The 22,728-nt window shown below is 41.7% G+C and overlaps 2 protein-coding genes, 1 long non-coding RNA gene and 1 gene segment (V, D, J or C); 3 read left to right on the top strand and 1 right to left on the bottom strand.

The window, feature by feature from the left end:
• The window catches only part of LOC110005538 (uncharacterized), a 46,883-nt gene that overhangs the window by 1,111 nt on the left and 23,044 nt on the right, over window positions 1–22,728 (top strand). The gene's annotated exons all lie outside the window — the stretch shown is intronic.
• On the top strand, window positions 5,195–6,802 carry LOC110005960 (uncharacterized). The gene is made up of 3 exons (XR_010664662.1): window positions 5,195–5,234; window positions 5,689–5,860; window positions 6,271–6,802. It is a non-coding gene; the product is annotated as an uncharacterized lncRNA (long non-coding RNA).
• Window positions 11,739–16,952, top strand: LOC110005959 (M1-specific T cell receptor beta chain-like). The segment is given in 5 exon segments: window positions 11,739–11,885; window positions 15,638–15,973; window positions 16,059–16,082; window positions 16,176–16,282; window positions 16,372–16,952. Coding segments are annotated over 5 exon segments (555 nt in total).
• On the bottom strand, window positions 19,777–21,966 carry LOC136177009 (papilin-like). 2 transcript variants are annotated; one of them, XR_010664654.1, is made up of 3 exons: window positions 21,457–21,966; window positions 20,805–20,977; window positions 19,777–20,237 (listed from the first exon to the last, which is right to left on the bottom strand). XR_010664654.1 is itself a non-coding variant. In XM_065947663.1 (2 exons), the coding sequence occupies exons 1-2, from the start codon at window positions 21,016–21,018 to the stop codon at window positions 20,077–20,079; spliced, it is 375 nt and encodes a 124-aa protein (XP_065803735.1). In that variant the 5' UTR covers window positions 21,019–21,395; the 3' UTR covers window positions 19,777–20,076. The 2 variants fall into 2 exon arrangements, 1 of the variants encoding a protein (XP_065803735.1); XM_065947663.1 differs by lacking the exon at window positions 21,457–21,966 and having other exon boundaries at window positions 20,805–21,395.

Below are 22,728 nucleotides of genomic sequence, written 5' to 3'. Positions count from 1 at the left end.
TACAAGAAGTCAAACAAACAGATGCAGCTCCTGGGATATATGTCGTTAACCAACTCAAATACAGAGAAAGACGTTAAAGTGAAGATAGAAGGGGACGCGAGTAAAGGAAAGAACTGCACGTTAATAATCGAGCGAGTCAATCAGAGCAGCAGCGCGGTCTATTTCTGTGCAGCTAGTTTACACAGTGCTGCATGTCACTGCTCAGCAGTACAAAAACCTCCTCTTTCTACATCTCAGCATTACAGCTCACAGCCCCCACTCACACCTGGAATCAGCCGTTAACCCCCCTCGGTCGACCCATTCACAAAGATCAGATATTATAAGAAGGGAAGGTTTTTCATGAACAGCCAGACAAACTACACTCATCCTCCCACATCCTGTTATAAACAGGAAGTTACATTCAGTATTTCTAAATCGTCTCATCACACTAATAGGATTCCATTCCTTATAGTGAGTGATAGTGTAGCTGATGACCCAATCAAGGGTCCCTCAGAGTGGCTGCTTGATTCTTATTGGCTCGAGTAATATATATATTTATTCAATAAAATAAAATAGTAAATAGATTTCTATATGGATTTGAAAAGTCCATCCTCTCCGTCTTTTGCCTGCTCCACTTTTCAGAAAATGTGTGCTCAAACAGGCCGTTTGGAGATTTTCCCTTCATGACATCACAAAGGGCAGTAGGCCCTCCCCCAGGTGGGTGACACTCCCACAGCTAGGTGTTTGTTCTGCCCTCTGAGTCTGCCTTCTCACTGTAAACAATAGGACATGGAGCGAGAAAGACAGAGACACCCAAGCCCTTCGAGAGAGGGGGCGTGGTCACACAGCTCATTTACATATTTAAAGGTGCAGACACAGAAACCGCCTGTTCTGAGCAGGGCTGAAATAGAGGGGTTTATAGACATGATTAGTTCTGGACGATATATCGTGAGGCTCGATTCAATCGATATTTAATTAATCCTTGATATGGAAAAGGGAACATCGATTTTATTTTTTAAAGGTTTTACATTTTCTCGCGATATTCCGTTGCACTGCGAGATTTTCGCGGAAGCACTTGTTGCGCGGAGACGAGAGGGCGGCGGATACTCCACTCCTGCCGCTGAGTAGCCTAGCTCTTGTAAGCGACCAACACGGAGGAGAAAGAGAAAGATGCGAGCGAGGCCGAATTACTTCTGTTGGGCCTCAGCCATGTGTGTGGGACAAAGGACTCAGGCCTGTATCACAGTCTCGAGCCTGACTAGAGTTTTTTGGAGGCAACTAAACAAAGGGGTCTAAGCCCAGCAACCCCCCAACAGAAACTAACAAATAGGTGTGAAACGTTGGGGGGTGGGGGGCGTCTGAATTCTCTATCCTCATTGGAGGAGGCCTGAGGTAAACCCACAGGCAGCTCCAGTCTTTAAAAGTAATCACCAGGCATTGCTTCCTCCTGGTGTCTGCCGACACCAGAGGATACCCTCTCCAACAAGATGGACTCCAGCATTCGAGACAAACCCTTTCCTCCTCTTGGCTTAAATAGGAACTCGGCTCCTGCAACCTGAAGACCCTAGAGCAGTACTCTGGTCGAAGATCTGAATCCCGCTACCCTCCTCCTACATCTGCCACGAAGGAACCCTGCCTGAATCTGTTGATTTAACATTCAACAGAGTGACGATCTAACCAACTTTGCAACGATCACCAGGAGTTACCCCAAGTAAGAGCTTTGGTCTGGGCAGAAATAGTTTCAGAAATAGTTATGTTTCTTTTATAACCACTGATAATTATGCATCATTGTTGACGAGACGTCACATTCTGTTTGTTATCTGTTGTAAGCTGCTGCATTTTTTTTATTGTAATGAACTGCTGTGTTCATCTATGTGTGTAATGCTATGCTAGTTTACCTTCAGTCAGCGGCTTTCACAATCAGAAAGACCAGTGTACCCGCCGTTGAATCAAAGTCCGGCCACTGGCTTTCTGGTGTTTAAGTAACAGTTATTGAACTCAGCTCAGAGAGCTCAAACTATTTCAAAAGGTAGCCACACGGCTTCCTTTGTTGTCCACCATTTTGTCACCATGAAGAAGTCACATGGTGCATTGTCTCTCTCCACCATCTTGTTTTCTCTCTCTCTCTATCTCATCTACACACACACACACACACACACACACACACACAATTTATTAAATATAGTTATTAATTATTAATAATTTTAGTAATGAAGTAACTAATTTTAGACTGATTTGAGTGATATTTTGGTTATATTTCCCTGGTTTCAGGGTGGTGCCCCAATACTGATGATATTGTTATTTATATTATTAATAATTAAATATAATTATTAAAGAATATAACCAAAGTTGACTTGATACAACCCCAACACTTCCAAAAAAGGGCACATAACGCAGGGCTCGACATTATAAATGGCCCTCTGGCCCGGATGAATGATTGACAGAGTCCAGCTGATTGGACGTTCAGCTGGTGGCTTCACTGCTGTCACTCCCGCGGGCGCACTCACTACACTGGAGTTGTACACTCACACACAGATTTTAGCGCAGGTTTTCTCTACTAAAACACACGTTTGGTAAAACGGTTTTAAAACCATCAGATCCCGACAAAAGCCTATCTTACATCAGAATTCAAATTAAAAAAATCACCAGAAAAGTTGAGAGTGACAGCAGGTCATGACGAAAACAGAAGGGAGAAAAGTTTGAGCCACAGTGACAGACAGCTGGAGGAGCAGGAACACGTTAAAGTTAAAGATAAGATCCTGGTAAAGTTATTCACAAAGCATCTTAGCCCTTAAGAGAGCTCCTAAAGTAAAGATCTAAGGATGAAGAGTTTCTCACAGAGAAGAAAGAAGGAGAGATTCCAGATCTATCACAGCCTCATATTAATATCAGATTAAGTAGACCCTTACAGTTAGCAGCATGGTGAATAAACATGAGCACATAAATATAAGAAAAATACACAATATCTTTATAATTAGAGCTCAATTTATTTGATAAAAGTTGTAATTGACTTTTGCATCAGAATGGTTCAAGAGTAAATTGGTGACTGTTATTTTTCGAATCAAAAGTAATGTTCCTGGGCCAGTGGTTACAATGGTCGGGCCAGTGATATATATATCCCTGAAATATATATATATATTTTTAGACAGTGGAGTTTCAGTTTTATAGGCTACATTTATAAACTTTAATACAATAAATATCGAGTCATATCGAATATCGACATTAGGCAAAAAAATATCATGATATCAAATGTAGGCCATATCACCCAGCACTAGGCATGATCAAATACAGGATCAGAGTGGATTTAGAACAAGAACCTTTCATATTGGTAAACGCATTTTTTAAGACTAGGTGACAACAAGCAAACTATTTAATTTAGGATGGGGCGCCAGTAGCCTAGCGTTTGGTGCACACTATGTACAAAGTTTGAACAGTTAATCTGTACTGTATTGCTTTTTTAAAAAGCTGACTAACAGACAGCATGCGAGCGTTGGATAGTGTTGGATATCGCGGGGCAGACGTCAGAGCTAAAACGACGCGCTGCGTTGCTTTCAGGCTCTAAGGATGCTCCAGGAGTAAAGAGCGTGCTGGCCGGTGTGGCATGCTGTTAGGACGAGCTGTAAGAAGTAATGAGAATGAGAGAAGGTCTGTGGCTTCCTTTCATAATGACGGGGCGTGTTCTTTAGAGGAGGCGGAGATAGTCAACATTACAGTTTGAGGTTTTCTGTGACTAAAACAGAGAAGCAATAACCAGAGTGAACTGAAGAGCAGCATCATGATTACTTTCTTCTGTTTCACCTTCAGTGTTTTTCTCTTCTCAGGTAATCTAATGAAAAGTCTGTTTACACATTTGTTGTTCTTCATTTCTGTTCACCCATACAGCTGCAGCCTTTTACTGAGCATGACTGTGCGCTGTTGCTTTTCCCACAGGTTCGTCCCTCAGCCAAATAGTGGAGCAGACGCCGACGCACATGTTCAGCAAACCGGGAGAAAAACCCCAAATCAACTGTAAACATGAAATCAAGGACTACAACCGAATGCTCTGGTACAAACAGTTAAAGAACAGACAGATGCAGTTCCTCGGATACATGAATGTTAAAGACGGCTATCCTGAAGATGGAGTTCATGTGAAGATTGAAGGGAGCGCACTGGAACGCCAGAACTGCACATTAACAATAGAAGCAGTGGAGCTGAGCAGTAGTGCGGTGTATTTCTGTGCTGCTAGTCTCCACAGTGCTTCATAACTTTGCTCCTCAATACAAAAACCTGCTGATACTGTTTTTATTTCATCTCAGCGCTGCACTCCACAGCCCCTTACAGCTGTACCACGACATACTAACCAATGTCGGCCTTTTTTTCTAATCCAGATCTGATATAACAGGAGGAGGTTTCGTATCAGCAGCAGTACTTCTGCGTTTGTTACACTTTCAGGATTTGTCATCATCTCTAAAATTCTCACACATTTCAGTCAAGAAAATTACAGAAATATAACCCTTTGTTTTTGTGGTGATTGGACATTTCTGTGTATTTTTCCTTGTTTGGTGCTTGTGTTTTTTTTTCTTTCAGAGGCTGGGTGTGGCTTATTGGCTGCTGGAGCTCTCTGCAATCACTCACCTGTTCGTCATCTGTAATCACCGGCTGCAGCATTTATACCCTGGTTCAACTCTCCCAAGCTGCCTGATTATTTCCGCCTACACCGTGGTAGATCGGCTTCTCAGTATCAGTAAACTTTTTTGTGCTTTGGATACCTGTCACTAATTATCCCTTGTCTTCTTTTTTCCCCAGTACCTCCAACCATCGAGCTCCAGCGCCTCACCACCCAGCCTCTCATTCAAGCCTCACCAGCCTTCACCAGCCTCACTTCAATAAATACCCCTTACCCACCACCCTGTTTTCCGGTCTTGCTTTTGGGTCCACTTAAAAACCTTTAAGATCGTACCAGTTTTAAATGAGATTTAAAGGCATGCCTGGTGTTAAACACGTTCCTTGAGCTTTCCATTCCAGCCAAATTAGTGGAAAGATTTTTTCTCAATGCAAAACAACAACCAACTTTCCATTAGCTTTGTCACCACCTGTGTTTTTGAGGGTCTCTTCACCTCTAAATACACATACAAGAATATTGTATAAACTGGTAACAGTGAAATAACTGCATGCACTGCCTTAATTGCACACATAAGTTGTCATGACTGAAAAGACGACACGTTCAGCAGAATTAAAACTGCTAACTGCTCACTCCCTTCTTATTCCTGACACCAGTAAGTGCTGTCTGCCACTGACCAGCTGTAACTGATGGCATGCAGATACCCTCTCTACAGCTTACCATTTTAAGAAGGTTTAATCATTTCAATGCTTGCAAATTACACCATGGAAACAAAAAACAAAAGTATAAATATAAAGCTAAATGAAATACAGCAGGGTCCTGAAAAAAAGGATTCAACCAACAGGTGGAGGCACAGCTCATTGTATACACACACACACACACACACACACACACACACACACACACACACACACACACACACACACACACACACACACACAGTGTCTGACCCTACATCAGTCAGTGACATTAAGTTTTCACCTCATCAGTTTTCATGGTAAGATGCAACATTTTAGCCGTGATCATTAGTGATGTGATTTTAAACAATCCTAAACTATTTTTTATTTTGAATTATAACCGTTTCTAAATCTGTTTCCTCCACATGTCAGGTGTGTGCTGTCTCATTTGAGCAGTCTCCTCCACAGATAGTGAAGGAGAACACTGAGGTCCAGATCACCTGCAGACATGATGATAACGTCCGCTGATGCTCTGGTATCAGCAGAGAAACGACGGCCAGCCGCTGACCCTTATTGGGTTTGAAAATGGGAAAAGTACCCCAAGGTACGAGGGTCAATTTGTCAAACAATTCATGCTGAGGGGAGAGGACACAACGAGAGGAGCTCTGATTATACACAAAAACCTGTCACACTCTGCTTGTATTTCTGTGCTGTAACACCGTGATGTGGTTTGATGCCCATCCCTCACTAAAAACTGTGTCTCTTTCCTGTTCCAGAGATGTGAGTGTTTGCACTGGAGGTGGTGCCTCTATTAATACAAGCTCGTTATGAAGGAAGCTGTTTTTCTCCTGTGACTGCACACATTTAGAAATGTCTCCAGCTGCAGTCAGAGTTCTGCTCATCTTGATGATTTCATGTAATGTCATTAACTCCTGAACAGGAATTTCATTTGTATGATTTCAGGGAGGCTATCGTGACGTCAACTGCTACTAAACTGATGTGTTTCTCCCACAGATCGAGGGACAGGTGTGACGTTTCAGCAGTCTCATCCCAGAATAGTCATCAACACAGCCAGGATAGAAATTGGATGCAGCCATAATGATGCCAACCTCTACGTGATGCTCTGGTACCAGCAAACACAAAGCGGCCTGATGAATTTAATCGGTGACAGCTACCTTATCGGTGAACCCGACTATGAGAAGAAGTTCAAGGATCGGTTTGAGATTACAAGAAAAGATTTGACAACAGCAGCTCTGATTATTCCCAGTGTGACTCCATCAGACTCAGCTGTGTATTTCTGTGCTGCCAGTAACACAGTGATGTGGTTTAATATCAGCCCCTCACTAAAACCCTCCTTTGTTTGTTTGCTCTGTGACAGCTGGTAGAATCAGCACACACACATCTACATTACAGCTTAACAACAAGCTTTAATTAAATACATCTCGTGTCATTGTGTGGCTCTGAATTTTGTAATGATAGTTACGTAAAGTTACTTTTGTACCAGGGCTGCAAACAAGGATTGTCCTTATCAGAGGCCCAAGTTCAATCAAGTATATATTTTGTGCACACAACATTATATCATGCCATTTTTTACTTTTTGGTACTTCAGGGGCTCCGTAGTTTTTAGTTCAGTAATGTTATAAATTATTCATACAAAAACATAACTACACATGCACGGATTAAAAAAAACACATATTAAAGGCTTTATATGCGATTTTTTGATCCAGCAGATGTCGCCCTTGAGCACCAGCATGAAACCAAAACAACTCACGCTGCATTGTTGTGTTAGCATGCTAATGCTAGCGATCTTTATTATGCTGGTATCTTCACACTGCATGTAAATTTACCTGAAATGAGCGTGATCTAGAAACACAGTTAAGCAGTGAGTACAGTATGTTATTCTTCTTTTCTCTAGTCCCTCAATTAAACAACTTTTATACACGAGGGGAGGAGTCAGCCGGCCGTCCCGGCGATGTAAACAAAGTGAAGATAGGACTCTGAAAACTCTGAAAACATCACAGACAGTGGGACTCGGGTGTTACACCCATTGTAGACAGTCATGACTCACAGAGTTATTTTCAGAGGATAGACTTGATTTATATTATATTTAAGTGTGAAAAATCACATAGAAAGACTTTAACCAAAAAGTAGTTTACATAACCGGATACTGTTCACTATAGATACAAAAGGACAGCATCCAATTTAAAGGTGCACTATGGAGATCTGGTAATTTAAAAGTTGGAGAAGAACATTTTGTGCTATATTTTCTGAACTAGATACACAAACTTTACTCCAACAAAAAATTTGTCCCTGGAAGACTGTTTGGAGCTAAAAAATCAACTGGGAGAGTTTATGTTTCACTGTTGTTTAACTGTTGAAGTGACCATTAATGTAACGGTTTGGATCAACCGTTGAAGTGACTGTTAACTTTCAAAACAATGCAGCTAACCGTCCTAAACAGTTAGCTCTACCACAGCAGTTGTGTCAGACTATTCAGTTGCTGTAAAACTATGAGGGACAAAAAATGACTAAAGTATAGATCAATAAATTCAATAATAAATAAATAAATGTTGGGAGAAATGCATACAATAATGTATAAATAATAAATAATTAAATAAATGCATCCATAAATATATCAATAAATATATAAATGCTGAAAACAATACATCAATGAATAAATAATAAATACACTTTGTTAATGAAAAAGGCTATTTATATATTTTTACATGTATTTATTCATTTATTAGCGTATTTCTACAGTTAATTATGTATCAATGCATACATTTCCACATTAATTGAGTTATTAATTTATTTCCGTATTTTTACATTTACACGTCTAGTTATTTCTGTGTCCAGGTCGTAAGAGGAAAAGTAAATTTGCTTCTATCTGTTTTTCAAAATTGACCAATCCTACTTCAGTAATGTTAGGACGGCCCACTTAATTTACATATTTACTTTTCCTTGTACAACATGGACACAGAAATACATAAATATATTTATTTATATATTATTATTATTATATTTGTTGATGCATTTATTTAATTATTTATTTATTTATACATTATTGTATGAATTTCTCCCAACATATATTCATTTATTTATACTTTAGTCATTTTTTGTCCCTCATACAAAATGTCCACCAATGTCAAAAGAAAATATTCAAGCAATTAACCAACTAGCTAATTAAAACTATAAAAAAAATAAAGGAGTAAGTAACAATTGTTCACTGTTAGCTAGTCCAACCTTAGCCGCATAACTGTTAGCAGTTAGCAACCAATATCTTAGCCAAATATAGCTTAGCCCAGGACACAACACGATTAAAAGAAGGCAATTTATTACCTTGGAGGGATGAAGGTACAAAATCTGGAAGACTGAACAATTTGAAAAAGTATCAAATAGGAAAAAGTCGGAAAATAAAACTAAACTCAAGAGGATTAGCATTCTTTGCTAACAGTTTGAGTGCGGTTACGTTAACTGGTGACTTTTAGCCAAATGCGACAGTTAAGCGTTATTATGCTAAAATACCCGCTAAAAATGTCTTAAATTAAAAGAACATTACTTGTTTACTAACCACCTCCAACATTTGTTGTATCTTCGACGCACACAGAAGCTTTAAGCTGTTTTACATTTCTTTCTCCCCAGCAACCGTTTGACAGGGCTCGACCTCCGAACTCCTACCGGTCAGTGTACCGTGTGGGCGGGGCATCCTTGTAAAAAGCCCGCTCTACTCAATGCCGACCAATCACAGTCCACAGAGACTCAGCAGCAGATATTCATCCAATCACCGCAGTAAGAGGTTAAAGTTAAACACACACAAACTGAAAGTGAAAACATCATCACAAATGTTAAAGAAGTATAACACAAAGAGGCAAAAATAATTTAATTAAATGACTTAAAAAACATTTTAATTATTTTCAATTCAACTGATATGAAGAAAAAAAACATTAAGACCTTTTATGGTTTTTCTACTCATAACATTAAAGAGTTTGATATATGAAAGGCATGGAGTCATGATGTTTGAAAGCATTTCTTTCTTCTTACACAGTGTTTAAAATATTTTTCAAATGAGTATAATGCCAAACTTTTATGGTTTTTGAATAAAAGTGCTGCAAAGAAAGCAGAGGCAAGCAGATTTTTTATTATCATCAAGATCAGCGATTATCAGAGGAGCTGAAGAGGAGGCGTGGTGGTGTGATGGAGATAATAAGAAAGTCTATGTTTGATGTGTCATCTGTTTGTCAGACATGAACAACATGACAATGCTCCTCCTAAATCTGAGTACAGACTGTAAAAGTCATTTGATCTGCAAATATATATTTATATGCAAATATGCATATATATATATATAAAAAATTTTGGTACTTTTTATGCAAATATTTTCTAAATAGGACAGTGCACATAGTCAGAAATCAGGGAGAGAGAGTGAATGACATGCAGGAAATGAGCCACAGGTCGGATTCGAACCTATAGGCCACCCACTTGGAGGACCACAGCCCCTCGATAGGGCACGTACACTGATCACTAAGCTTCTGGCGCCCCCTATGAATTTACATTTAGTCATGGCTGTTGCACAGGTCTTAGTTTAAGTTGAGTTTCCAGGATGTGGCAGCTTTAATACACATTTGGACTTTTGCTGCTCAGTCTTACCATTCAAAGTTGATGTGACTTTTCTCTAACTGCTGTCTCTGTGATGAATTGATGCAAATATTGAATTCAAACTTTATCTCAACAATGACATTAACTGACTTTCTTCACAGGTAAAGTGGAGGGTGTTTCCCCTCTCGGGTTCTTACTGAAGGGACTGATGAGCTGACGACAACATGCACATATGATGCCAACTTATTCTCCAGGATGCTGTGGTACCAGCACAAACCAGGCAGCCGGTCTGTGATCCTTATTGGGAATCAGAGCCAGGTGTCTGTCCCATCTCAACTCCTCTGTTACCTTCAAAATCTGGTATTGGGACAACCACATGCAGAAGTGAGTGGATTGTTTTTATTTAGCAATTGTGACACCCCCAAGCTGCTCTTGGACCAAACCTGCAGAATTCACTTCCTCTCTGCTGACCCCTGTGCATCCTGTGCTTCAACACATCAAGGTAGAGTCAGACAGAGAGGACGTGGAGGACAAACCACTCATCAGTCACATCTGTCAGGGAGTGATCCTCTGTAAAAGTGTCTCCTGACAGTTTGTGTGAAGAGGTGTGACCAGCAGAGGCGTCCCTCCCTCTGAGCACTGATAATCTAACAAACATCAGTTTCCTCTCTTCCTTCCCTCAGCTTCTTTTCTTAGCTGTCACAGAAATAGCAGCAGCCAGCTCGTCGTCTCTCAGCAGAGCTGCACAGCTGCTCTCCCAGGCTCACCGAGATGGAGGCTGAGATACGGAGGAGCACAGAAACTAACACGCTGGAGGTTTTTGTATGATGCTTTCTCACCGTGGGGACAGGGAGCCACGGTGATACATTCCTATGGAGCCGCCGTACAAAAACCTCCTCCCATGAACACACAGTGAGCAGACTGCTGCGTGCTGCAGGAGAGCAGAAACACATGAAATCTGGAGGTGGACAAGAGGACAGGAGGCTTTAGCAGCACAGCGTGCATTCATATAGAGGAAACCTGCAGGAAAAGGTGTTTCTAACATCTTTAAGTTCACATGTTCACAGTCTGGATCTTTCTTTCTCTGCTCTTCAGAAACAACAACACTCATGTGAACTCTCTGAAGCTCATCCTGCATGTTTAAACCTCCTTCATCCTCTGGATCATCACTCTGAGCGACATCGTGCACATTCTGGGACCTTTTGTGACTTTTTGTTGGAGGAGACTTTCAGTGTGACACTGGAACTGAAGCTCACTTTGGAGAGGGAACACGACTCACAGTTCTGGGTAAGTTGGAGCTTTAATCACTGACGTTCACTTAAACAGACTTCAACTAGTGAACAAGTTGTTTTCAAGTCAAAGACAAAACATGTTGTAGTGAAGAGTCTGAATTATTGAGCTGAACAGAGACACTGTGAGCTACACTGAACCTGCTTACTTTGGCCCAGGAACCAAACTCTCAGTTTTAGGTAAATATTTCAGTGTTTCACTCTCTTATGATGGATTTCATGTTGCTGCAGAGACTCAGTATAGATGGAAATATGAGACAAAGCTTCTTACAGATTAGTGTGGCAGAGAAAGAAAGAAGAGTTTGATGCTCAGTGTTTCTGCACTGTGACAACGCTAACGAGGCGTACTTCGGCCCGGGGACTAAACTGACTGTTTTAGGTGAGTCTGGGATGATTCAGATGTTACAAATGTTTTAGGTAAGAGAAGCTTTCTGCAAACACAGTCTGCAGATCAAACTTACAGAGAGACACCAGGTCAAAGGTCAGTGTCAGCTCGGAGCTTTTTGACGTTAAGATTCAGCACTGTGTCAACAACGAGGCGTACTTCGGCCCGGGGACTAAACTGACTGTTTTAGGTGAGTCAGATCTTTATAAATGTACAAAGATAAACGTGATGAGACGTTCTCAGGATCCTGATATGTTTGGGTTATTATCAGTTCAGCTCAGAGCTTTTTGACATGAAGCTTCAGCGCTGTGCTAATTACGAAGCGTACTTCGGTGCAGGAACTAAACTGACTGTTCTCGGTGAGTAAGACTGTTGAATTCAGCTCATAAAAGAAGTTAAACCGAGTAAAAGTAGAGCCGTGTTTTGGTTTTTTGAAGAGGATCTTTGAGAGCTGCTTCCTTTGCATTGAAACATTTGTGAGATTTGAACTAGACGAGAGGAGGGAGCAGCGTCTGGTTTGTTTTGAGTCACAGACGACTTCACTGTGACTCTGGTTCTTCAGAGGCTCACTTTGGTGGAGGGACACGGGTCACTGTTTTAGGTAAGGAACTCATTCTTAACATGAACAGTCTGTGATGAAAGTCTGCAGAACAAACTCGTTCAGTGTCAGCTCGCAGCTTTTTGACATTCACCTTGAACGCTGTGTCAGTCAGTCAGAGGCGTACTTCGGTGCAGGAACTAAACTGACTGTTCTCGGTGAGTAAAAGGACGTTTTGTTGAACTCTTCTCCTGAGATAGACGTTAGGATGCAAAAAGAGAAGACTGTTGTAGTGGAAAGATTTTTTAAAGGTAACTAAATGTGAAGAAGCAGAGTAGAGGCAGCGTCTCAAACGACTCTTAAAGACAAACATGTGACTCATAAGTTGATGAAATATTCACAAAATAACAAAGACATGAATAGATGTTTCAAAGATGGAGATAAGGGACGTAGAGGTTGACTAGCTGCAGGCTGTGAGGTCTTTATATGTGAAGAGGGAAACAGTTGGGATCATTTTAAGTAGAGCAGATAAAAAAGAAGCAGCAGAGAGAGTTTTTGTGAGGGTGGAAAGTCTCTGTGCTCCTACAGCGAGGCTTACTTTGGAGCTGGAACTAAACTCTCTGTTTTAGGTAAGAAAAGCCTCAAACAGAGCAGAACTCACTGGTTCTCTCCAGGTGTCCTCATTAAGATGCTTTAATAAGTGTACTGTTAGAGCTCGTGTGTGACCATGAACAGAGTCCTCTCTTTTTCAAACATGTGAAGGACTTTCTGCTCACTGTGTGTTCATGTCAAAAAAGCAGCATGGCGTTTTGTTCTGCTGTAAACGTTGAGAGCATAAATCAAACATTTGGCTGTGAGCCCGGATTATTCCTCTCTCACAGAGTTCTTATCAGCTCTGTGAAACGCTGTGAGCTACCAGGCAGAGGCTCACTTTGGAGCGGGAACCAGACTCAGTGTTTTAGGTAAGACGACTAGAAACAGGACAGAATATATCATCAAGTCTGTAACTCCTCCAGGTCAGGGTCAAAGGTCGGATCTGATCTCATGCTCCTAAAGGATCTTAAATCAGAAGTTTAATGTCAGAGACGGCGTGCAGCTCAGAGGTCGAGGAGGTTTTTCTGCAGCTCTGTTTCAGTGTGAACTACGATCCTGCTTACTTTGGAGCTGGAACTAAACTCAGCGTTTTAGGTAAGAGCATCACAAAAACTACAGAATATATCATCAAACTAAAGTCTGTAACTGGTCCAGGTCAGGGTCAAAGGTCGGATCTGGATCTAATAGTCTGAGATGAACCTTAAATCAGAAGTTTAATGTCAGAGACGGCGTGCAGCTCAGAGGTCGAGCAGGTTTTTCTGCAGCTCTGTTTCAGTGTGAACAACAACCAACCTGCTTACTTTGGAGCTGGAACTAAACTCAGCGTTTTAGGTAAGACGACTTAAAAACAACAGAATATATCATCAAACTAAAGTCTGTAACTGGTCCAGGTCAGGGTCAAAGGTCGGTTCTGATCTCATTCTCTTAAAAGGATCTTAAATTAAGAAGTTTGTGCAGCTCAGAGGTCGAGCAGTTTCTCTGCAGCTCTGTTTCAGTGTGAACAACCTCGATGCTGCTTACTTTGGAGCTGGAACTAAACTCAGCGTTTTAGGTAAGAAAATGACAAAAATAATCACACACACCTCGTGATGTTTTATTGAAACTCTAAGAGAACGATGTTTTAGTCAGGGTGGTTTAAAGATGTCTTATAATGTTTTGTTTCTTGATCTCCTGGAGCGCTCACGTCCTGCTGAGATAGTTTGCAGAAAAGCTACCAAAGAAAATGAACATGTAGATTTACATACTGTCAAATGTAGAACTTTATACTTTCTGCTCGGTATTTTCCTGTAAATTAACAAAACTACATTTACAACAATCATCCTGTAATCTGCTCTGGAACTGTCAGATCATTCATGCAGCATGTTTCTCTAAACGTTGAATCTTTCTGTTTGTTGGATCAGTACATTTTTAATCTCATCTTCTATGATCTCACATTAGTTGATGATACCGCTGCAGAGAGACACATTCAGAGCATGTGTTTAAAGAGAATCTCCAGGGTGCCTGTAGCGTAAACTTCTGATTTAAGTTTTTTTTTAAATAATGAGATCAGGATCAGCCTTTAACTCTGACCTCTGACCTCTGACCTGCTGGAGATGTTCAGAAGGATTGTTGTGGTCAAGCGTGCGAGAGGAGGAAGATGGAGGATCAATTCTTGAGTCTGAAGTCAAAATGTCACAAATGAAAGGTTGAAAATAAATATTTTCTTTAATACGTTCCAGGAAGAAGAAACTAAATGATATCAGGAAGGTTTCTCCAATCAGAGGCAGAGGAGATGAGATATTTTGACTTGAGGAATAAGAAAAGAGGGAGAGGAGGAAAACGTTTTCAACCACACGGTTAGAGAATAAAGTCTTGATATGAAGTGTGGCGTCAAAGCGTCAGAAATGAAGCTGAAATGTTACACAATAAAGAATCATAGTTGTTCTCCTGAAAGTTAAAACTTATTCTCCAAATGCTAAACAACAAGAATCATCTTTTTCTTTTCAAAAAGAACTTCAACTTTATTTTACTCTCCTCTGCCTCGCCCTCGTGAGCGTCTGCACAGACGATAAAGAGAAGGTTAAACTCTCAGTATTTTATTCCTCACTCCAAAAAAGTGAGAGAAGAAATGTTTTTAAACTACAGAAACCAGTCCATGAGTTTGGTTCCTGTTGTGTAAAGAGACATGAAATCAGCTGTTAGTGGATCAGAGTCAGTTTTCCTGCTGTGTTCAGACTCTTCTCCTGCTTCTTTTGGAGACAGAACCAAACTAAAAGTCCTGGGTGAGAGCCACAAACTGAATATTCATGTAAAAATATGTTGATATATAAATCCCTCTGAGTGTGAGATCTGCTCACTGTGAGCATCATGTTTGATTCAGAGTGATTCTGTGTCTTTCTGCACCCTGATGTTCACGTCCTCACTCGGCTCTGAAGACTTCAGACGCACACTGGAGCAGAGGTGTCAAAAGTATTGACATTGATTACTCAGGTAGAAGTATAGATACTAGGGTTTAAAAAGACTTCTGTAGAAGTTAAAGTATCAACTCAAGCTTTTTACTCAAAGTGTAAAAGTACTGGTTTCAAAACTACTTAAAGTATAAAAGTTAAAGTAATGTAAGGGGGAAAAAATGCCATTAAGGACAAAAGCTTAGGCCGCACCATAGCGTGTAGGAATGGTATATGTTTATACTTCTCATCCAACCACAATCAAATTCACTCTATCAGGACGGCGCGATTGATCTGGATAGGTTTTTGAAGGATGACAAGCCGGAGTGAAAACAAGCTGAAATGAAATAGGAGTAACAAGGCTATTTTGAAAATGTAAGGAGTAGAAGTAAAAAGTCTGCTGAAAAAGAATTACTCCAGTAAAGTATAGATACCCAAAATGTCTACTTAAGTAAGAGACACCTCTGCACTGGAGTGAGGTGTGACTCTTGAGGTTTGTTGTGGATCCGTCTGCAGCTTTAACTCGCTGATTTCTGTCCTCTGTGTTTTGCAGAAGAAGGACTTAAGGTCACTCCACCGACAGTCAGAGTTCTCCCAGCTTCTCCAAAGGAGTGTGGACACCAGAGTAAGACCATCGTTTGTGTGGCCAGTGGATTCTACCCGGATCATGTCAGCTTCTCCTGGACCGACAAAGAGGGCGAGGTCAGCTCAGGTGTGGCGACGGACAGCGAGGCCGTGCTGGAAGAAGGAAAGACCTACATGATGAGCAGCAGGCTGAGGGTCTCTGCTGAAGAGTGGAACAATCCTGACAATGAATTCACCTGCACCGTCCACTTCTTTGACGGGGACAAAACGGTCCCTTACTCTGCTTCAGTTAAAGGAATAGAAGGTAATAATCTGATTCTTCATCTGTTAGAAAAACAAACACAGCGACATGTTTCCTCGTCTGATTCTCGTCTCTTTTCTCCTGACAGCTGAAAGAAAAACCATCACCAGAGGTAAACGTCTTACTACACTGTGATGATCATAGAACTCATATAAACTGAATGTTTCCTTCTTTAAATCTCATCTCCATGTTTGAACTCTTTCAGACAAATATCTGAAGGTCACGCAGAGCGCCAAACTGACGTACAGCGTGTTCATCGTGAAGAGCTGTTTCTACGGAGCGTTTGTAGCTTTTCTGCTGCTCAAGTTTCAGGTGAGCTCCAGTTTAAATCCTCTCCTCTGACCGCTTTGGGATCTGTGAGTTGAATAATAAAGACGTGGTGTTCTTTCTGTTTGTTCCAGGGGGCGAAGCAGAAGAACTGAGAGCAGAGCCGACGCCTCACAAGAGGATTCTGGGAAATCTGCTCAGTGTTCATGTCTGTGTATGAAGTTAGCAAACCTTTAATCTTCAAGCTACTTTTAAAATGATTGTTCTTCGGGGCGCCATATAGCCTAGCGGTCATGTTGCACGCCCCATGTACGGAGGTTGTGTCCTCGTCGCAGCGAGCGGCCGTGGGTTTGAATCCGACCTCTGACCTCCTCTCTCTTCAGCTGTTCTTTCTCATAAAAGCAAAAAGACCCAAAAAATATCTTTCTTTTTTTTTAAAGATCGTCCTTCACAGACGCTTCACTCTGAACGTCATCAAAGAAAATCACAACGATACCTTTAAAAACAGACGTGAAGAACGAGCTACGATCAGACCAGAGCTGCACACATGATCCATCTTATCACACTTCAGAGTTACAAAGATGTGTCGTGTTTTATTCTTTCTTTCTTTCTGTCCTTCTGTCACTGAAAACTTCACGTCTTTTCTTTCTGCTCTGTACGAGAATTATATTCAAATGTGTCATCTTTAATAAAGACTTATCAGACTTTACTTCAATTCTTTGACTGCTTGCTTCTTTTTTGTCTCGATGAAATGTTTAAAAAAATCAAGATTAAGATTCATTATTTAAATACAAAGGTTTATAATCGAGCTTCTTTATTTCTTTTTTCGTCTTCGGACTCCTCAAAGCTCTTTTACACTGCAGGTCACACCTACACATTCACACACTGATGGTAGAGGCTGCTGAGTAAAGAGTCCATCAGTATTAACTCATCCATTCACACACTGATGGTAGAGGCCGCTGAGAGTCCATCAGTATTAACTCATCCATTCATACACATTCACACACTGATGGTAGAGGCCGCTGAGTAAAGAGTCCATCAGTATTAACTCATCCATTCATACACATTCACACGCTGATGATAAAGCAGTGGGAGCAACATGGGGTCAATCGCTTGCCCAAGGACACATCGTACATCACGTGAGTGACTTTATGAGATTTTCTTGAAACTTTGATAATTTATAAAAGTTGATTGAGTTTTTCTCAGAGAGGGGGATGTACGGTGGCCTTGGAGCAATAAAAATAAGAAGTTTAAAATGGAGAGAACATTTTTGTTTTTTAACAAGTGTTTTTTATGAAAGATAAACTAGAAAATTGAGATTCAAAACAAAACAAATAAAGAGAATGACGGTTTTATGTGATTTATACCCAGCTGGCTCCAACATTTCCCGTCTCTCTCGAGCTGTTGCTCTTCTGGATCTCTGCAGTGTTAAAGTTGATCCACAAACAGGATGCAGAAATTAAAGTTTATTCAGGTCGGACACACGCACAGAAAAACTCCTACAGACTCAAATTCTTCCATCTAACAGAAGTTATTCAAACAGAGAAACTGTCTCTCCTCACAGCCTCTTCACACACAGAGACACAAATGATCAGAGACATGTCCTCCTACGTCTCCCAGGCCGCTCTACTGTTGACCAGAAGTAACAAACTAAAGACACTTTTAAAGATACTGACTCTACCTCTCGGCCTAAAAATCAACATTAATCAAACATGATCTATAACTCAGCAGGCTCTAAACCAGAACAAGTGGACAGATAAGTCGTACTTTCTCAGTCTTCTTGTCCTCGCTCTCACACCTCCTCCCACGCCGAGCATCTTTGTTTCCACAGTGGGAGGTATTTTTAGCTGCTCGCTTTATCTCCCTCTTTTCTCAGAAATCTGTTATTTCTCTCCCACATGATGCTGAAACACGTCAGCTCAGGAAACTTCAGGAGCTGATTTATTTGTATCATTTTCCATTAAGCTAACTGAGTCATGTGACCTGCAGTGACCTGCAGTGAGGGAGAGCTTGGCGTCCCTGCCTCGGTGTCTTTTTCATGTCTTTAATGTTTTGATGTGTTCTTAATGAGATTATTAATTCATTTGTGTTTTTTTCTCGACCCCATTAGTTGAGATTTCTCTCTCCTTTATGTCCTGATAGGTGGAACATCGAGCACTTTTCAATTTCTGTTTTGGTTTTAAATATTTCTCCTCCTCTTGTGTCTTGTTCCTTGTTACATCAATTTGTTAATCTGTGTGTCATGATGGATGTCAAGTTTGCTTGCTGTTAACAAATCTATCTACGAGTACAGATAAAGTCACCTGAACCTGAACCTTAGCCTAGACCTGGACCTGGACCTGGACCTTACATCCTCGTCTTTATTCCAACATCTGGTGCACAGTATTCAGATGTTTTTCTATTTTTAAACTTTGACCAAACAAAATAAGAATCTTATGACAGTTTGCATTCTGATGAAGAGTTAAAAAAAAAAGTATTTCCATTGGTTCAAACTGGTTCAGTAAGAAGTACACGTGTGTGTGTGTGTGTGTGTGTGTGTGTGTGTGTATGTGTGTGTGTGTGTGTGTGTGTGTATGTGTGTGTGTGTGTGTGTGTGTGTGTGTGTGTGTGTGTGTGTGTGTGTGTGTGTGTGTGTGTGTGTGTGTGTGTGTGTGTGTGTGTGTGTGTATGTGTGTGTGTGTGTGTGTGTGTGTATGTGTGTGTGTGTGTGTGTATGTGTGTGTGTGTGTGTGTGTGTGTGTGAGCGTAGCACACAACAACAGGAAGTGTGTGCTGTGTCAGAGACGTGAAAGCTGCAGACGAGCAGAGAGGAGAGGATGTGGTCACAGAGCAGAGAGCACATCTCTCTGTGTGCTCACCACACACACCTGCAGCTACACACACACACACACACACACACACACACACACACACACACACAGCTGCAAAACTTCCATTTCCATGTCAACTGAAGCTACAGAAGAAGGTCACAGTCTGTCGTGAGTTTGAATTCTCTCTGATCTGGTGCAAAGATCTGCAGCTCATGTTCTCATTCTGACATGAGGTGTGTGTGTGTGTGTGTGTGTGTGTGTGTGTGTGTGTGTGTGTGTGTGTGTGTGTGTGTGTGTGTGTGGGCCCGGGCTTTCCTGACTTCAGTCTATGAAATGACTCTTCTTTTCTTTGGGACAGGCAGCTTTAAGACGAGCCGTTAGCTCAGTAGTTTAAATGATACAGGAATGCAGGAAGGAGCTACAGGTCAGATTCTAACTCGGGCCGGGAATCCTTCATCCACTATGTCAGGACTATAAAATGTTTAATTAACTCCAGAATGAATATTTAGACTTACAGGGGAATTAGGTTCCACAGTCCACCCCGACCATGAATACATTTACAAACAAACATCAGATGAAGAACATCAGAAATAACAAACACACAGAGCTGGCACACTGACCCCCTCGTGTGGTCTCTTTGGGTAATGACACCCACACGGGACAGATAAAAAGCTCAGTTTAAGGACAACAGTGATAAACTAATGAGTCAATAAATAAAGACGTCAGGACGTCTCGGAGGTTTCATCACAGTCAGCTGGTGTTGACAGCAGGTCAGGTTCTATGTTTTTATATTCAGTGTACAAACAGACTCCTGCTTCACAGATTCATCTACAGTCATCGGTCCCTTTGTCATTCCTTTATGAATCCTGATTCTGCACAAACGGGTCAGATGTCCGGGGTCTCCAGTCTTTTTGGCGATCGCAGTAGTTCAGAGTTCAAAGTGTTTTTGTTTTTTTTAAGAATGCAGTCCTCCAAACGGCTTCACCTCCAGAGTCTTTAAAAACAACAACAACAACAACGTCGTCAGCTTTATCCGAGTTGGCCGAACCTTTTGTTCCTCTGTGAGTGCCGGGTGCAGCTGGCGCAGCAGAAACTGGAGTAGTACGAGTTGGAGCAGAGCCAGGTGTAAACGATCAGCTCACAGTTGGCGAGCTCGGGCTGGTCGACGCACTCTGGAGGAACATCACCGCCTGAGACAGAAAAGAAAGACGATTATTGACTTTCTTTGTTTTTGCATAAAATCAGTTTAAATAAAATCCACTGAGAAGCCGGACCCTGGAGTGGAGTGCTGTGCTTTGGTCGTTCTCTATTTCAGCCCTGCTCAGAACAGGCTGTTTCTGTGTCTGTACCTTTAAATATGTAAATGAGCTGTGTCTGACCACGCCCCCTCTCTGGAAGGGCTTGGGTGTACTCGGTCTTTCTCGCTCCATGTCCTATTGTTTACAGTGAGAAGGCAGACTCAGAGGGCAGAACAAACACCTAGCTGTGGGACCGTCACCCACCTGGGGGAGGGGCTACTGCCCTTTGTGATGTCATGAAGGGAAAATCTCCAAACGGCCTGTTTGAGCACACATTTTCTGAAAAGTGGAGCAGGCAGAAGACAGAGAGGATGGACTTTTCTCATCATAGGGGGGTTTGTAGACGGACTAGAGACACATGTTAGAGTTAGAGGAACATGGAGAAGGGGATTTTAAAATCCTTCCCCGGGGATTTTGGTGTAAGCGTTCGCTAAAAGAAGCTCGCCGTGTTTTTCTCACCTTGTGTGTCTTTAGTGACTCTGACTTCGGCTGTGGCGCTCACAGAGTAGATGCCGGTGTAAGCGTTACACGTGTACGTCCCCTCGTCTGAAGGCTTCACGTTGTTCAGGATCAGGCTGCCGTCAGACGACGTCAGGATTTTACGACCGTCCGGACGCACCGGGACGCCGTTTCTGCAGGAAAGACAGGAGAGAGTAAAACTGTGATGTTCCATGAGCTCTGTAACGGCATCTCGTGTGAAAACAGAAGCTGCTTATGTCTTTGTTTTAATATTTTTCTCTCGGGGTCTGATTCACTAAACGCACGCCGTACTGCGCTGCACAGCTAACGGTGACATTAAGAGGCAAAACAAGAGCAGGGAGCAGGACGTGATTGAGCCTGAACGTGATCAGCGCTGGAGCAAATGATGCACTCTTTTTTGGCGCCATTAGCTGCCTCAATCCATGAATCACACCCGTACTTTAGGATGGTCGTTGTGTGTCATCCCCCCCAACACCACCGCCCAGCTACAGCGCCATCCTGTGGGAAACACTGATCACTCTTCTAACAGTTAAAGCTCAAGTTCCTTCTTTCAGATTATTCTGTTACCAAAAGCACCGACCCACCTCCTGGTCTAACAGGATCCATGCTTGAAGGGGTCGTGATCTTTTACCTGGACCAGCCGATGTTGACGTTGTCTCCTGACACCACGCAGGGCAGCAGAGCTGTGCTGCCTTCAGACACCTGGATGCTATTTGGAGCGGTGGTGATCTTCAGGTCGGCTGGAGGATCAAAACAGAGAGAAACACACTTTAAACACTCACACTGCTCCTCGATGTCCTGCAGAGAGAATCATCCTGAAACAACAGGAATACTGACCTCTGCTGGTGAGAGGGAGACATGACAGTATAAACAGATATCTGCAGTGAACAGAAACAGTCCTGATAGCAGTGTTGTAGTCGAGCCATTAAACTTTAAGTGTTAGTCAAATCTCAAATCTCAAGTTACCAAAGAAGAGTCCGAGTCCTTCAGATGGAGTCTGAGTGTTAACCGTCAGTTCTCCTTCAGCTCATTCATTTAAAGATTTAAAGAAGTCAAAGCTTCTGACCTTAAAGTCTTTATATGTGATTTTTCATACTTAAATGTAGAAATCAAGTATCTCCTCTGAAAATAACTCTGTGAGTCATGACTGTCTACAATGGGTGTAACACCCGAGTCCCACTGTCTGTGATGTTTTCAGAGTTTTCAGAGTCCTATCTTCACTTTGTTTACATCGCCAGGACAGCCGGCTGACTCCTCCCCTTGTGTATAAAAGTTGTTTAATTGAGGGACTAGAGAAAAGAAGAATAACATACTGTACTCACTGCTTAACTGTGTTTCTAGATCACGCTCATTTCAGGTAAATTTACATGCAGTGTGAAGATACCAGCATAATAAAGATCACTAGCATTAGCATGCTAACACAACAATGCAGCGCGAGCTGTTTTGGTTTCATGCTGGTGCTCAAGGGCGACATCTGCTGGATCAAAACATCACATATAAAGCCTTTAACCTCTCTGTACTCTGGAAGTCTATGATCATCATAAATAAAAAGTTGATCTCAGCTCTGATGGAGTTCAGGGTTGATAAAGAAGAGCTGTTTGACCGTCTGAACCTCCACTGACCGTGTGGGAAACTTTTCATTTATTAACGTCAGACTCTGAACGATCCCGTCAGCGTGACTGGAGTTTTAAATTATTATTAAAGTTACAGCGCTGTGCTTCGAGTTTAAATGTGCACCGCTCAGTAACGAGGAGACGCCCCGAGTGTTTCTGCTGCAGGCGTCTGATAAACTTAAAGATCCCTGTAACCAGCCTGTTATACATCAGAACTTATATTTGACATTTTATGATTCTTTTTGTCAAATCCACAGTGATAGGACTGAAATCTTCACATCACCATGACG

The sequence above is a fragment of the Labrus bergylta genome, chromosome 18, assembly GCF_963930695.1.
Source record: "Labrus bergylta chromosome 18, fLabBer1.1, whole genome shotgun sequence".
Lineage (NCBI taxonomy): Eukaryota > Metazoa > Chordata > Actinopteri > Labriformes > Labridae > Labrus > Labrus bergylta.
Note: the sequence above shows the minus strand (reverse complement) of the source record. Positions and strands in the feature narration are given on the sequence as shown.

Excerpts from the sequence above, each read along its gene's own strand:
- LOC136177009 (XM_065947663.1), bottom strand. The coding sequence starts at position 21,018 with ATGGAACATCACAGTTTTACTCTCTCCTGTCTTTCCTGCAGAAACGGC. Across the intron at positions 20,238-20,804 it reads AGTCACTAAAGACACACAAG|GCGGTGATGTTCCTCCAGAG; the intron begins GTGAGAAAAACA and ends TTTCTGTCTCAG.